Source organism: Hypanus sabinus, chromosome 1 (genome assembly GCF_030144855.1).
Source record: "Hypanus sabinus isolate sHypSab1 chromosome 1, sHypSab1.hap1, whole genome shotgun sequence".
Taxonomy (NCBI): Eukaryota; Metazoa; Chordata; class Chondrichthyes; order Myliobatiformes; family Dasyatidae; genus Hypanus; species Hypanus sabinus.
This window is the reverse complement of record NC_082706.1, coordinates 119070310-119083427: the sequence shown is the minus strand read 5'-3', so window position 1 is coordinate 119083427 and position 13118 is coordinate 119070310. Positions and strand designations below refer to the sequence as shown.

General features: G+C 39.3%; 1 protein-coding gene across 1 annotated transcript in view; it reads left to right on the top strand.

Moving 5' to 3' along the window:
* col22a1 (collagen, type XXII, alpha 1) overlaps positions 1 to 13118 on the top strand; it is a 256846-nt gene that overhangs the window by 233775 nt on the left and 9953 nt on the right. The window contains exons 56-61 of the mRNA XM_059988289.1: positions 3090 to 3143; positions 4022 to 4093; positions 9827 to 9862; positions 9988 to 10032; positions 10997 to 11176; positions 12647 to 12713. Coding sequence (XP_059844272.1) covers positions 3090 to 3143; positions 4022 to 4093; positions 9827 to 9862; positions 9988 to 10032; positions 10997 to 11176; positions 12647 to 12713 — 454 coding nt within the window. The remainder of the gene's footprint in view (positions 1 to 3089; positions 3144 to 4021; positions 4094 to 9826; positions 9863 to 9987; positions 10033 to 10996; positions 11177 to 12646; positions 12714 to 13118) is intronic.

Genomic DNA, 13118 nt, shown 5'->3' with positions numbered 1-13118 from the left:
GAGATAAAAGTGGGAAGATGTGCCTAGAGGCTAAGGAAGTGAGCGAGGTCCTCAATAAATCTCTTCGGTATTCACCAATGAGAGGGAACTTGATGACGGTGAGGACAATATGAGTGAGGTTAATGTTCTGTAGCATGTTGATATTAAGGGAGAGGAGGTGTTGGAGTTGTTAAAATACATTAGGACGGATAAGTCCCCGGGGCCTGACGGAATATTCTCCAGGCTGCTTCATGAGGCAAGGGAAGAGATTGCTGAACCTCTGGCTAGGATCTTTATGTCCTCGTTGTCCATGGGAATGGTACTGGAGGATTGGAGTGAGGCGAATGTTGTCCCCTTGTTCAAAAAAGGTAGTAGGGATAGTCCAGGTAATTATAGACCAGTGAGCCTTACATCTGTGGTGGGAAAGCTGTTGGAAAAGATTCTTAGAGATAGGATCTATGGGCATTTAGAGAAACATGGTCTGATCAGGGACAGTCAGCATGGCTTTGTGAAGGGCAGATCGTGCCTAACAAGCCTGATAGAGTTCTTTGAGGAGGTGACCAGGCATATAGATGGGGGTAGTGCAGTGGATGTGATCTACATGGATTCTAGTAAGGTATTTGACAAGATTCCACACAGTAGGCTTATTCAGAAAGTCAGAAGGCATGGGATCTAGGGAAGTTTGGCCAGGTGGATTCAGAATTGGCTTGCCTGCAGAAGGCAGAGGGTCGTGTTGGAGAGAGTACATTCAGATTAGAGGGTTGTGACTAGTGGTGTCCCACAAGGATCTGTTCTGGGACCTCTACTTTTCGTGATTCTTATTGATTACCTGAATGTGGGGGTAGAAGGGTGGGTTGGCAAGTTTGCAGACAACACAAAAGTTGGTGCTGTTGTAGCTAGTGTAGAAGATTGTCAAAGATTGCAGAGAGACATTGATAGTATGCAGAAGTGGGCTGACAAGTTGCAGATGGAATTCAACACGGAGAAGTGTCAGGTGGTACACTTTGGAAAGACAAACTCCAAGGCAGAATATAAAGTAAATGGCAAGATACCTGGCAGTGTGGAGGAGCAGAGGGATCTGGGTGTACATGTCTACAGATCCCTGAAAGTTGCCTCAAAGGGTAGTTAAGAAAGCTTATGGGGTGTTAGCTTTCATAAGTCGAGGGATAGAGTTTAAGACACGCGATGTAATGTTGCAGCTCTATAAAACTCTAGTTAGGCCACACTTGGATTACTGTGTCCAGTTCTGGTCGCCTCACTATACGAAGGATGTGGAAGCATTGGAAAGGGTACAGAGGAGATTTACCTGGATGCTGCCTGGTTTAAAGAGTACGGATTATGATCAGAGATTAAGGGAGCTAGGGCTTTACTCTTTGGAGAGAAGGAGGATGAGAGGATACGTGATAGAGATGTACAAGATATTAAGAGGAATAGACAGAGTGGACAGCCAGCGCCTCTTCCCCAGGGCACCACTGCTCAGTACAAGAGGACATGGCTTTAAGGTAAGGGGTGGGAAGTTCAAGGGGGATATTAGAGGAAGGTTGGTGCGTGGAATGCACTGTCTGAGTCAGTGTGGAGGCAGATACACTAGTGAAGTTTAAGAGACTACTAGACGGGTATATGGAGGAATTTAAGGTGGGGGGTTATATGGGAGGCAGGGTTTGATGGTCAGCACAACGTTGTGGGCCAAAGGGCCTGTACTGTGCTGTACTATTCTATGTTAAATGCATCCAATGACTTGGCATCCACAGCTGCTCATGGTAACAAATTCCACAGATTTATGATCCTCTGTCTAAAGTAATTTCTCCACATCTCTGTTGTAAGTGGACCTCCTTCAATCCTGAAGTGGTGCTCCTTTGTCCTTGGCTCTCCAGTGATGAGAAATAACTTTGCCAGACCTAATCTGTTCAGGCCTTTTAACATTTGGATTTAATCCTACCTAATCAGGGACAATTTACAATTAACTATTAACCTACCAACTGGTACGTTTTTGGACTGTGGGAGAAAACTGGAGCACAGTCACAGAGAGACCATACAAATGCTGTACAGGGAGCAATCGGAAATAAACCTGGGTTGCTGGTACTGTAAAGCTTTGTAAAGCACTACGAGGGAAATTAAAAATTTGAATGAATAGTGCCACAACAACACCCTCTCACTCAGTGGCAACAAGACCAAGGAGCTGATTAATGACTTCAGAAGAAGAAAACCAAAGGTCCATGAGCCAGTCCTCATCAGGTGGCTCATTAGAGGCGGCGAGGATCGGCAACTTCAAGTTTTTCAGTTTTATCATTTCAGAGGATCTGTTCCGAGTCCAGCATTGAATTGCCCTTATTAGCATAGCAGAACAGCACCTCTACTTATTTGGAAGTTTGTGAAAATTTGACATGACATCTAAAACTTTGTCAAACTTCTATAGATGTGTGGTGGAGAGCATATTAACTGGTTGCATCATGGCCTGGTGTGGAAACAACAATGCCCTTGAATGGAAAAGCCTACAGAAGTCGTGAGTACAGTGCAGTGCATCATAGGTAAAACTATCCTTATCAATGAGCACATCTACAAGGAGCACTGTTGCAAGAAAGCAGCATCCATCATCAAGGACCCTCACCATCCAGGCCATGCTCACTTCTTGCTGCTGCCATTAGGAAGGAAGTACGGGAGCCTTGGGACCCACAACACCAGGTTTAGGAATGGTTATTACCCTTCAACCATCAGGTTCTCAGACCAGAAGGGATAATTTCAATCAACTTCACTCACCCCATCGCTGAACTGTTCTCACAGCTATGGACTCACTTTCAAGGACACTTCATCTCATTTTCTCTATGTTCATCACTTATTTATCTATTTATTTAATTATTTGTTTATTGTTTGTTTATTAGTCTTTCTCTCTTTATTTTCTTTTTGTATTGCAAAGTTTATTGTCTTTTGCATATCAGGAGTTCGTCAGTCCTGTGGGATATGGTCTTTCATTAATTCTGTTGTGTTTCTTGTATTTACTGTGAACACCCACAAGAGATGAATCTCAGCATTGTACTGTATATGGTGACATATATGTACTTTGATAATAAATTTACTTAGAACTTTGAAATAACATGTGTAATTGTTTACAGGGTAAACCTGGCCCTTCTGGACCTGAAGGAAAGCCCGGTGGACCAGGTCTACTGGTAGGTCCCACAGTTAATTATAAATAGAAGAAAAATGTGCATTGTGTATTTGGGTGTTGGGGACTGATGGAGGGGGGAATGGTTGATGAAAAGGAATATGTACATTTTTCTGTAGGGATGGAAGAGTGAATTCTGCTTGTTTTGAATGCATGCATTTTACAAAGGGTATTGTTTATTATATGCATTATTTGATTAAGCTTCACTAACTGGTGATCGGATCATGGAAACTTATAATGTTCCATTAAAGACAAAAGACTTCTCAAAAAGACTGAACAATTCAAAAGTGAACAGTTGTATGTTAGGAGACTAGACATTAATAAGTATCCATTATTAGTATAATTATTTTTAACATTGGTATTATTAATTTTAATATAAGTTCAGTTGTTGATTATTTCATGAATGCTATAGGTTTGATTTCTAGTCTCTGCTTTGTTAACTAAACTGTCATGTTAATTAAACTATAATTGTTGATGGCAGAGTCCCTGGACAACAGAGACAGAAAATTCAAATGGCTTTCCTGTACAGACTTCCTAGTAGACACACATTTTGATTTTGTTTTGGTGAGGACAGAGTCAACTTAAACAGTGATAACGTCATCATCAACACCTGCTAGAAAGAAACAACTTATTTAGAAAAGAGAAAGATGTGAAAAATTAAAAACAAAACATTTTGTAATCATGCAGTGAGCCAAGATTTCAGAATTTTGCTCTATTGTTGTTCATGTTATAAAACAAATTTTTTTGTGTTTAAGTCACCCTGTTCATAAAGTACTTTGCCTTTGCCAAAAATATCAAATTCGTACTGATTAATTGACATATCTACTTTTATCTTATTTTAGAGATTAAGCTAGTTACATACTGTATTATTTTGAATTTTAGGGACCAAAGGGTTCAAAAGGATCAAATGGAGATCCGGGCTTTCCAGGAGTTCTGGGGTTACCAGGATCTCGTGTGAGTATCATTTGTTTTATTCCATTCTCAAAACTGAATGGTTCTGTTAAAAAATGTAAAGAATAGAAGGAGGAAGGGTGAGCTATCTCACATTTCAAGCCTGTTTTGCAATAATCTAAATCATAGCTGATCTGCAAGCTCATCCATCCTCCACTGGATATCTAGACATAATGACTCGGCTCACACAGCCTTCTGGGGAAGATAACATGAAATTCCTCCTTATTGCATTCTTAAGTAATTTGCTACTGATTCTGAATGCCGTAACCCCCGATTATAGATTTCTCAGGAGAACATTCTTCCTGGATCTAACCTGTAAGTTCTTTAATTTTCAGTGAGATATGTCATTCTCCTAAGCTCAAGAAAATATAGACCCAATCTGCTCAATAACTCATCAAGCAAAAGAAGAATTGCCATCTCTGGAATCATTCTAGTGAATCTTCCCTGCACCCTTTACAAGGCAAATATGCCTCTTTTGGATAAGGCAACTAAACTGTAGATAATGCTTCATGTGCATTTTCATCAACAACCAATATAATTGCTAGAAAATATATTTGCTGCACTTTTATAACACTCTATTTGTCCAGGGCTGTATCTACGGAAAATAGCACCTATGGCAAGCACTGAAATTGTGCCCCTCTCCAGACAGCTGCCACCCATCTTTTAGATAACTTTGCCAAAAATAAGTCAAGCTTGTTAATCTTTTAATTAACAAATTATGGCTCTACATGGAAATTATAACTGCACTTTCCTCGCTTTCACTGATCTTGGTCTATGATGTGATCAAAGCCAGTTTTTTTTCAGTTTCTTCTCTTTCCACACTCAGCAGAACAAGATCACAGAGTCTGCCTTGACTGATGGAGGCTCTCAAATACGAAAGTATTAGCTTTAACTTTCTGAATGATCTTTCACAGCTGGCGATGGAAACTGTGATGGTTGACATTATCTGAATAGCAATGCGAAGATTGGGGAAGACACTCTCATCTCCATACTGAACAATAAATTCAAGAAGTTCTTCAGGTCATGATATTTTCATGTTGACCTGTCCTTTCTTCATATAGCTGCTGTCCATCAACATCTACGCTGTACAATTCACCCAAATTTTCACACTTCTTCTTTAGGTCACTACTGTCGGCATCATAACACAGTCCCTCGACATTAAGAAGGAACCCAAATCTGGCATCAGTTTTATGCAAACGAGCGACCCTTTTGTCTATTTCTCTGTGAAGATGGTCGAGTGTTCCCTTCATGACTCATTCCATTTCCTCCTTTGCTGTTGACCCAGCATCTCTCAAGTTCTCATCAGCCATTCATTTCTTTCATCTCTGATGTCTTTCAGCTCAACTTTCCTTCTTCATGAATAAACGTTTCATGGTCTTCTTACACAATGCTCTGAAATAAGGCCATCCTATTGCTTCTCACCCATGATAATTAAAGACAGATCATACATCCGAAGAAAATTCTATTTTCACTATCCGAGGATGGCTTGTCTGACTTTAATAGAAACTGCTCCCCCCCCCCCCCCCGCCCCAAGAAGCACCCAGGGCACGTGCCATAACTGCCATACTTTAGATACGCCAGTGCATTTGTCTTGAGTTATTTGTGACTTGTGAACAAAAACACGCCCTGTAAGTGCTGCTGAACATCACCATTACAAATCTTTAATATTTACATAATATTCCGTTCTACTTCTTTCCAACCAAAATGACTCTGCTCAATCTTATTATTGCTTTCAAAGTGTTCTACTATGACATGCTTCATTACAGCATTTCCCTGTTATTATCATTAGGCTAACAAAGCAATAGTTCTCTGTTATCTTTCTCCTTCCTTACATACTGGGATGACAATTGCTATCCCCTCATGAGAACTGGGAAGGAGAGAAATCACCCCGATCCTTTCAATCACTTAAATATTAATTGGAATATCCTGTTCAAATCTAGCCACATCATTAAAACAAGACATGAAAGCATTGGAGACAGTCCAAAAAAAGATATTCTTAGTTCCGAGGATGAGGGACTAAAATTACATGCAACAAACAATCTGCTGGAGGAACTCAGCACATCAGCCAACATCTATGGGCAGACAGTAATTATCCCATTTTGGATTGAAACCCTTAAACTCAACAGTTCTTATTCAGGTTTTCCACTCAGAAGATTGTCAGTTCCTTTTCTCCCATAAATGCCACCTGACCTACTGAGTTCTTTTAGTAGGTTGTTTATTGATCCAGAACCTAGCCTCTGCAGTCTCTTGTGTATTCACTGAAATTATAAGGATTGGGTGGAGTGAGTGACTATATGTTGTGGTAGATACAAATTGATAAAACGTTAAGAACTAGACATGAAGTGCAAGATAAAAGGGTAGATTATTAAGAACAAGAGTGACCTATTTTTAACGGCATATATTTAGGTTCTCAAACTCACTGCTTGCAGATGTGATTGGGGGAGGTTCCATTGTGGTCTTCCAGAAGGAATTGGATGATTATATGGTGAGAAATAAATTGCAAGCCGAAGAGGAAGGAGCTTGCAGTGGAACTATTGAATCTGGCCTGCTGCACCTTTAGTCAATTAGTGGTTGTTCTGATGGTAACCTTAATTGATGGTAACTTCCTGTTTAGCCACAGTAACTTTTCATCCCCTTGCTTATCAAGTATCCATCTATTTCTGGAGACACAAGGGAGGTAGATGCTAGAATATGGAGTAAGAAATCAAACAGTTGGGACTTCAGAAGGTCAAGTAGCATCTGTGGAGGCAAAAGAGCCTCATAAGCTTTCACTGTTAAACTTAAACCACACTTAAAATAACCTGAAACTGTAGAGCACTTGTTTCCTATCACAACCTGATCATAATTTTACTACGTGCGTCGTAGTAAAATTACAATTTACATTTCCTGAAGACAAATGTAGACAACTATCTTTGTTTTGAATGGCCAATTAAAATCATAACCATGGAGACAGAAGAGATTACAGATGTTGGAATCTGGAACAAATTCTAACCATAATTTACATCATTCACAAATGTCCTGTATTCCTCATTCTGACTGTTTACCTCTTCTCACCTGCCTATTCCTTCCACCTGGATTCCTTCCTCCTTCTCACTCTTCTATTATTCACTCTCCTCTCTGGTCCGAATATCTTCTTCTCCGGCCCTTGTCCTTTCATGCTCACTTGGCTTCACCCATTACCTTTCAGCTAGCCTTCTTGCCCTCCTCCACCCTTGTATGCTGGAATCTTCCCCCTTCCTTCTCAGAAGGATTTTGGTCCAAAATATTGACTATTTATTCATTTCCATAGATGCTGCCTGAGCAGCTGAGTACCTCCAGCATTTGGTGTGTGTTGTTTTGGATTTCCTGCATCTGTAGACTTTGTCATGTTTATATTTAAATCATTCACTCAGTTGGAGGTGTTGTGGATAATGTGGAGGGCTGTCAGATGTTACAGCAGGACATTGATAGGATGCAAAACTGGGCTGAGAAGAGGCAGATGGAGTTCAACCCAGATAAATGTGAGGTGGTTCATTTTGGTAGGTCAAATATGATGATAGAATATAGTAATAATGGTAAGACTCTTGGCAGTGTGGAGGATCAGAGGGATCTTGGGGTCTGAGTCCATAGGACACTCAAAGCAGCTGCACAGGTTGACTCTGTGGTTAAAAAGGCATACGGTGCATTGGCCGTCATCAATTGTGGTATTGAGTTTAGGAGCCAAGAGGTAATGTTGCAGTTATCAAGGACCCTGGTCAGATCCCACTTGGAGTACTGTGCTGAGTTCTGGTCGCCTCACTACAGGAAGGATGCAGAAACCACAGAAAGGGTGTAGAGAAGATTTACAAGGATGTTCACAGAATGGGGAGCTTGCCTTATGAGAATAGGTTGAGTGAACTTGGCCTTTTCTCCTTGGAGCAATGGAGGATGAGAGGTGACCTGATAGAGGTGTACAAGATGATGAGAGGCATTGATCGTGTGGATAGGCTGAGGCTTTTTCCCAGGGCTGAAATGGCTAGCATGAGACAGCACAGTTAGAAGGTGCTTGGAAGTAGGTACAGAGGAGATATCAGGGGTAAGTTTTTTTACACAGAGAATGGTGAGTGCATGGAATGGGCTGCTGGCAACGGTGGTGGAGACTGATACGATGGGGTCTTTTAACAGACTCCTGGACAGGTAACTGGAGCTTAGAAAAATAGAGGGCTATGGGTAACCCTAGGTCATTTCTGAGTTAAGGACCTGTTCGGCACAGCTTTGTATTCTGCTGCAGATTTTCTATGTTTCTGTTTTCATGATAGGCTGTTCCTAAGATTTCTCAATATACAATTATTGCACCTTAAATTATTTCATTTTTCACAATGATACTGTTCATTCCTACCCTACATGGAATTTTCAAGATTGTAATCTTCATTTAAATCTCCCATCAACTTTATTTCACGAAATTGGGTTACACATATTCTTATTGTATTAGGTATACAGTATGCTAAATGTATGCTAATGCCAAATCAGAAGTTACCGTAATCTGTGACGTTCTGATTTAATAAGGAGTTATTGTTGTAAGAAATACTTAAAGCAAACCTGGATGATTCACATATTCTGCTTTCAAGTTGACAGTGGCAGTAATGGGATTTGTACTTGACCCACGTGGAATAGTTAGGGCTGTTCAGGTGACCTGTCCATGACGATCTCATGAAGCATTGAAAGAAAGCAAGGGAAATGGGCTTGATATGGCCTGAGAGCATAAATCACTCCCTATGGGGATCCTGCAATCCACAACAACAGTAGCTGACATGTTGAAGGATCTATTATCAAGGGCTGCTGGTAATGAAATAAAAATTATGAAAAATCATATTCTGATTTTAGTGATTCAACTCAAGTGTTATATTTTAAGTAAAATATTCACTGTTCTTTTTGATGTTTATTGATAACACAGATCATAAGTATTGAGTTTATTTTTGCTGATAATGTTTGGAGTGGCACAGTAGCACTGTGGTTAGTGCAACGCTATTACTACACCAGCTGTATTCAATTCCTTCGCTGTCTGTAAGGAGTTACTGTCTTCTCCACGTGACCACATGGGTTTCCTCTGGGTGCTTGGCTTTCCTTTCTCATTCCAAAGACATGCCGGTTCGGAGGTTGACTGGTTACATGGGTGTAATTTGGTGGCAGAAGCTCTTCAATCTGTTATGTGCTGTATCTTAAAAAAAATAAAACAAGTAAATAATACAAGTGTGTTTTTATTTTACTTGTTCTTTCTTTAAATTACTTTTTCTCCTAATCATGTTTTAATATTTACAAAGTTTTAATTGTCCCTGATTATCATGTGCATGTTGAGCCGGTGGATTGAGAGACATGAGATTGAATATAATCTCATTAAATGATAGATTAGCCTTGAAAAGGCAACTGGTTTCATAGAGTTCCAGAGTGCAGAAATGGGCCTTTTGGTCCTTTGTTCAACAGTATCAGATTTTTTTATCACTGATAGATGTCATGAAATTAGTTGGGTTTTTTTTTGGCAGCAGTAAATATATAATAAATAATGTGAAAGCTATTGTTTTTGTCCATCTATATTAATGTCATTTGGCTAAATTAGAACCATATCCTTCTATACCTTACTTATTTAAATGTCTGTCTAAATGTTTCTTAAATGTAAGTTTATCCTTAATCCTGTTTATCTGTTTGTCACCCAATATTTCCTTCCCTTCTCCTATCTTGCCTTTATAGCTATGCATACTAATTATATACTTTAATGAACAGGGTCTTCCAGGAGAGACAGGAGCTCCAGGCAAGACAGTAAGTAATACACTCTGCATTTCCCTTCATTTTCTAATAGAAATCGACTCTTCATAGTAGTTATTTAACTAAGCAATAGACCATATCATTTCACTGTTTCATGGATGCTTTACTCCTTTAATCAGGGATATCCTGGCAAACCTGGTGAACAGGGGTCCAAAGGAGAAAGGGTAAGTGATTCTGTGGAAGATAAATTATCTATTTTAACACTTTCTGAGTACTAAATAAAATGATGGGTCTTATCAAAGAGCCCCTCCAATGAGAATGATCAATATAAAAACATCAAAATAAAGATGTGTTATTTCCATTGTATAGTCAAAGCCAATTCCATAAAGACCAACTATCAGACAAAAACTTATTTGCTAAGTACTGTGTCAGTGTACTTATTCCTCAAAATATCAAGGTGACATTCAAGTCAGTTTTAATAAACAAGTAGATGCAAAGTCTGTTGGCTCAAGGCCTGGGCAAAGATTTCTGTAATTAACTTCTGGGATTGTGCACCAACTAAACTGAATGTAGATGAGAAAATATGACCGGAATAAAACTCGCTATATACAAAACCGTTAATTTTTCATTCCTAATGCAAGGTCTCAATCTGAAATGTTGACCATTTCTTTCCTTCCACAGCTGCTGTTTGACTCACTGAGCACTTCTAGTAGTTTAATTTTGATCCATTTTCAATCCATTGGAATTAACAGAAAACAGTGTCAGATTCTGTAAAAGGTGTCAACAGCAAAAGGCACTAACAAAAAAAATTTGTATTTCCAGATCCCTGCCCATGATTGGTTAACTTCTTAATAGATCTAAATTTAATTCATACCTCAACTGACACCAGTAGAGGTAGTTAACAATACTTTAATAAGCAGTATACTTGCTCTGAAATATATTGAGTTATCATGATAATGTTTCCTTTATTTATCTTCCAACTTGATGCATTTATGATTTTATTAGAAATTGAGATCAGTGTGAATCTTCCAATCAAGTTCATGAAACAGACTGTTATTTAAGTTTGGCAAATAACTTGTTAAATACGTTTTTCTGAAAGAGGAAAAAATGATGAAAATGTCAAAAAAAAGTTCTTTACTTTTGAAGGGTGTTATTACTGCTTCATTATGATTCTCTTGCTTTGAGCAGGGCGACCGGGGTTTTAAAGGTGAAAAAGGAAACCAGGGTGAGAAAGGACGTTCTGGTGATCCAGGCTTCCCAGGAATAAAAGGACATACTGGGATAATGGGTCCAACTGGGCCTCCTGGAGAACGAGGTCCAACTGGCCCACCAGGTCAACCAGGTTCTCCTGGCTTACCTGGGGAAAGAGTAAGTAACTGAAAAGTGATTATCAACCTTGTTATCACAGTCAGTTAGAGGTGTCAAGAAATGAAAAAGATTGCTTCAGACTTGGAAACACTACACCATACAATCAGAATATGTAGAAGCAGAATTAGGCCTTTCAGCCCATAGAGTCTTCTCCACTATTCAGTCATAGCTGATTTTCAACCCATTCTCCAGCCTTCTCACTGTACCTCTTCACCCCCTAACTAATCAAGAACCTGTCATTATCTGCCTTTAATATTCCCATTAACGGCCTCCACAGCCATCTATAGCCATGTTCCGTCAAATCACTACCCTCCGGCAGAATGGCCAATTCAACTGATGACTAGATAAAGGAGGTGTGGGTGGGGAAATTAACAGGATTTCTGCCTTCAACCGTTACCCAGTGACCTTTTGCTTTACAATCTTTGTGCCATTCCGCTGTATCACACCTGTTGTATATATTCTTACCATCTACTGGTTATTCTGTGAGCTTCTCATGAGCAAGGAATTTCAAAACACAATGATGTAAATGGCAATCAGCTAATCTGAATCATTCAGTACAAGACCTGCTGCTCTTTAAGTATATGTCCATGTAGTTATTTATACAATTTTTAATTTTATTTGGAGATACAGTTGTCAAACATGCCTTTTTGTCCCAATGAGACACGCTGCCCAGCAACCCACCTGTTTAACCATAGCCCAATCACAGGACAATTTATAATGACCAATTAACTTGCTAACCAATATGTCTTTGGAGTGTGGGAGGCACCAAGAAGAAACGCACAGTCACGGGGAGAATGTACAAACTCCATTCGGAATTGTGCTGGAACTGAATTCCAAGCTGTTTCCACTGAGCTGTATTAACGTCATGCTAACCTCTACACATCCGTGATACCTCCTAACGTGAAGAGGGCTTCTGCTTCTGCTACTCTTTCAGACCCTGCTACCCATTAAGCGAAAAAGCCCTTACAGATATTCCTCTAAATCTATATTACATTTTTTTTTTAACTGGTCTGCTAAGGGAAACTGTCCCTTCTTATTTTTTTCGATCTGGGCCTCTTATCATTTTGTATATCTTAGTGAAGTCTCCCTGCAAGTACTTCTTTTCCAAAGTAATGGAATCTTTCCTTATGGCTACAATCTTTCATTCCTGTCAACATTCTTGTAGTCTTGTACACTGCCCTAACCAGAGAGTTGGAACTCTACTTAATTTTCAGTCCTCCTTGTTTCCTATCTTGGACTTGATAATTTTGGAAAATAAAGAGTTATTTAGTGCAATCAAACCACTAGCACACGAGAGGTAAAGGAAAGAATTTAGATGTGTGCCTTTTTACATATTTTCTGTTTATTTAAAATTTCTTGTCTTGCCTCCTGGCATCTAATGTCAGATGGCAAAAATCATGTCAGATGAACAGATTTGCAGAACTTCCTCTCTGACTAGACAGTGACATATCATGGTGATGTTTTCCTTAGGGTGAGCCACCTTCATCTGAGTATTTGAGAAGACTTATAAGGGAAGAGTTATCGAAGCAGCTTGATGGTAGGTTGCACTGCATATTTCTGTAATTACTGTGCTCCACTTGCTTAAGAGTAGAAGCCTGGTGCCAACTTTCAACCTAGTCTCAAGCAATAAGGAGAATTTTTTCTTTCTCTAATTATTGTAATTGTGTTTGGGCACCCTCAATTGCCTAAACTATTGGGTTCAAAACAATCCTATCATTTCAAAAGAATTTATCATTTTAAAGCACATAGAAGAAAAATAAATTTTTAAAAGCAAAAACAATTAGTGTGCATTTCTGAGGGTTAGACTGGAATGTAAATCTCAAAAGGGAACTGAATTCTCCAAATACATACAGAGCATTCTGTACAAATCTGAAACAAAGTCTGAAAATGTTTACACTCAAAGTGCATCATCAGAAGAACAATTGTTCAAGCTTAGATTTTC